Genomic DNA, 1,012 nt, shown 5'->3' with positions numbered 1-1,012 from the left:
GCACAGCCAATCAAATCTCCAACAGACAGATAATCAGAAGCCCTACCTGCCCACTTTCTAGAAGAACACTTGGTGGGCACCAGAAAAGCTGTTGGAAGGTGTCATGGTGCCTGGGCACCATGTGTGGAACCCCGGTTTAAAGCAATAGACCCATTCAACCCAAGTCAGATTATTCTTAATATTTGAAGACCCTACTTGGTGGAAAGATGGCATTTGATGTTTTAAACAAATACTTGTAAAGACTGCATCCCTTCTGACATAATTACTACCTCCAGCCCCTTCAGTATGACGACACGTAACGTCCACAGCCTCAGTCCATTCTGTTCCCTGTTCAAAGACCTGTTCAACTCAGGCTGCTGACCATGAAGTTAACCTGAAGTTAAGCCTCTCAAGATTCCATGTGATTCCATTAAGAATCTTACTGCACATTAAGATATGCAACAAAACATTCCTGGAAGCTGCCTTGATGCAGTGCTGAAAATGTCATCTTTTCCTTGCACCTTACCTTGTAAAGCTCTTCATCAAACTGACTTAGCTGAGCCACTTCCTGCATCACTTCCTTTCTCATGAAGAAGGGGGTATAAACAGGGGTGTATCCTTTACTGAGCAACGTCTGCAGAGCATACTGAATGAGAGCCTGCTCTAGGAAAACGAGGGGACCCTGAAGGACAAAGAGAGGGGAAGTGGACCAGTCAACGTTCTATTTCACAAAGACCCCAGCAGGGGCTACCTGAGAACACATATCTTGAGTTGGCAGGCACAGATCTAACAATATGCTACAACTCTGGTCCTCTATTCACATAAATTTACTTTTTGAATAAGTCTTTAATATACTACATACTAAGCTATTACATTCTTACCTTAAGAAAGTATCCTCTGCTACCAGCTACGATGGCTCCCTTTTCTCCCTCATAGCCATCCACCATGACAACCAGGTCCACATGGGAGTACTTCTTCCTCACTGTACAGTCTCCCCACATCCTCTCCACTTTGTTATCTGCATCCTACCAAT

General features: G+C 44.2%; 1 protein-coding gene across 1 annotated transcript; it reads right to left on the bottom strand.

Moving 5' to 3' along the window:
- Positions 1-505: 505 nt before the first annotated feature.
- On the bottom strand, positions 506-1,000 carry LOC107125299 (serine--tRNA ligase, cytoplasmic-like; the record flags this gene model as incomplete). The annotated part of the gene is made up of 2 exons (XM_015428743.1): positions 861-1,000; positions 506-661 (listed from the first exon to the last, which is right to left on the bottom strand). Coding segments are annotated over exons 1-2 (276 nt in total), but the record flags the coding sequence as incomplete, so codon positions are not given.
- Between the last annotated feature and the right edge of the window lie 12 nt (positions 1,001-1,012).

The sequence above is a fragment of the Gekko japonicus genome, unplaced genomic scaffold (assembly GCF_001447785.1).
Source record: "Gekko japonicus isolate JY-2015 unplaced genomic scaffold, Gekko_japonicus_V1.1 scaffold37192, whole genome shotgun sequence".
In the NCBI taxonomy this organism is placed as follows: Eukaryota; Metazoa; Chordata; class Lepidosauria; order Squamata; family Gekkonidae; genus Gekko; species Gekko japonicus.
This window is presented reverse-complemented; position numbering and strand designations above follow the sequence as displayed.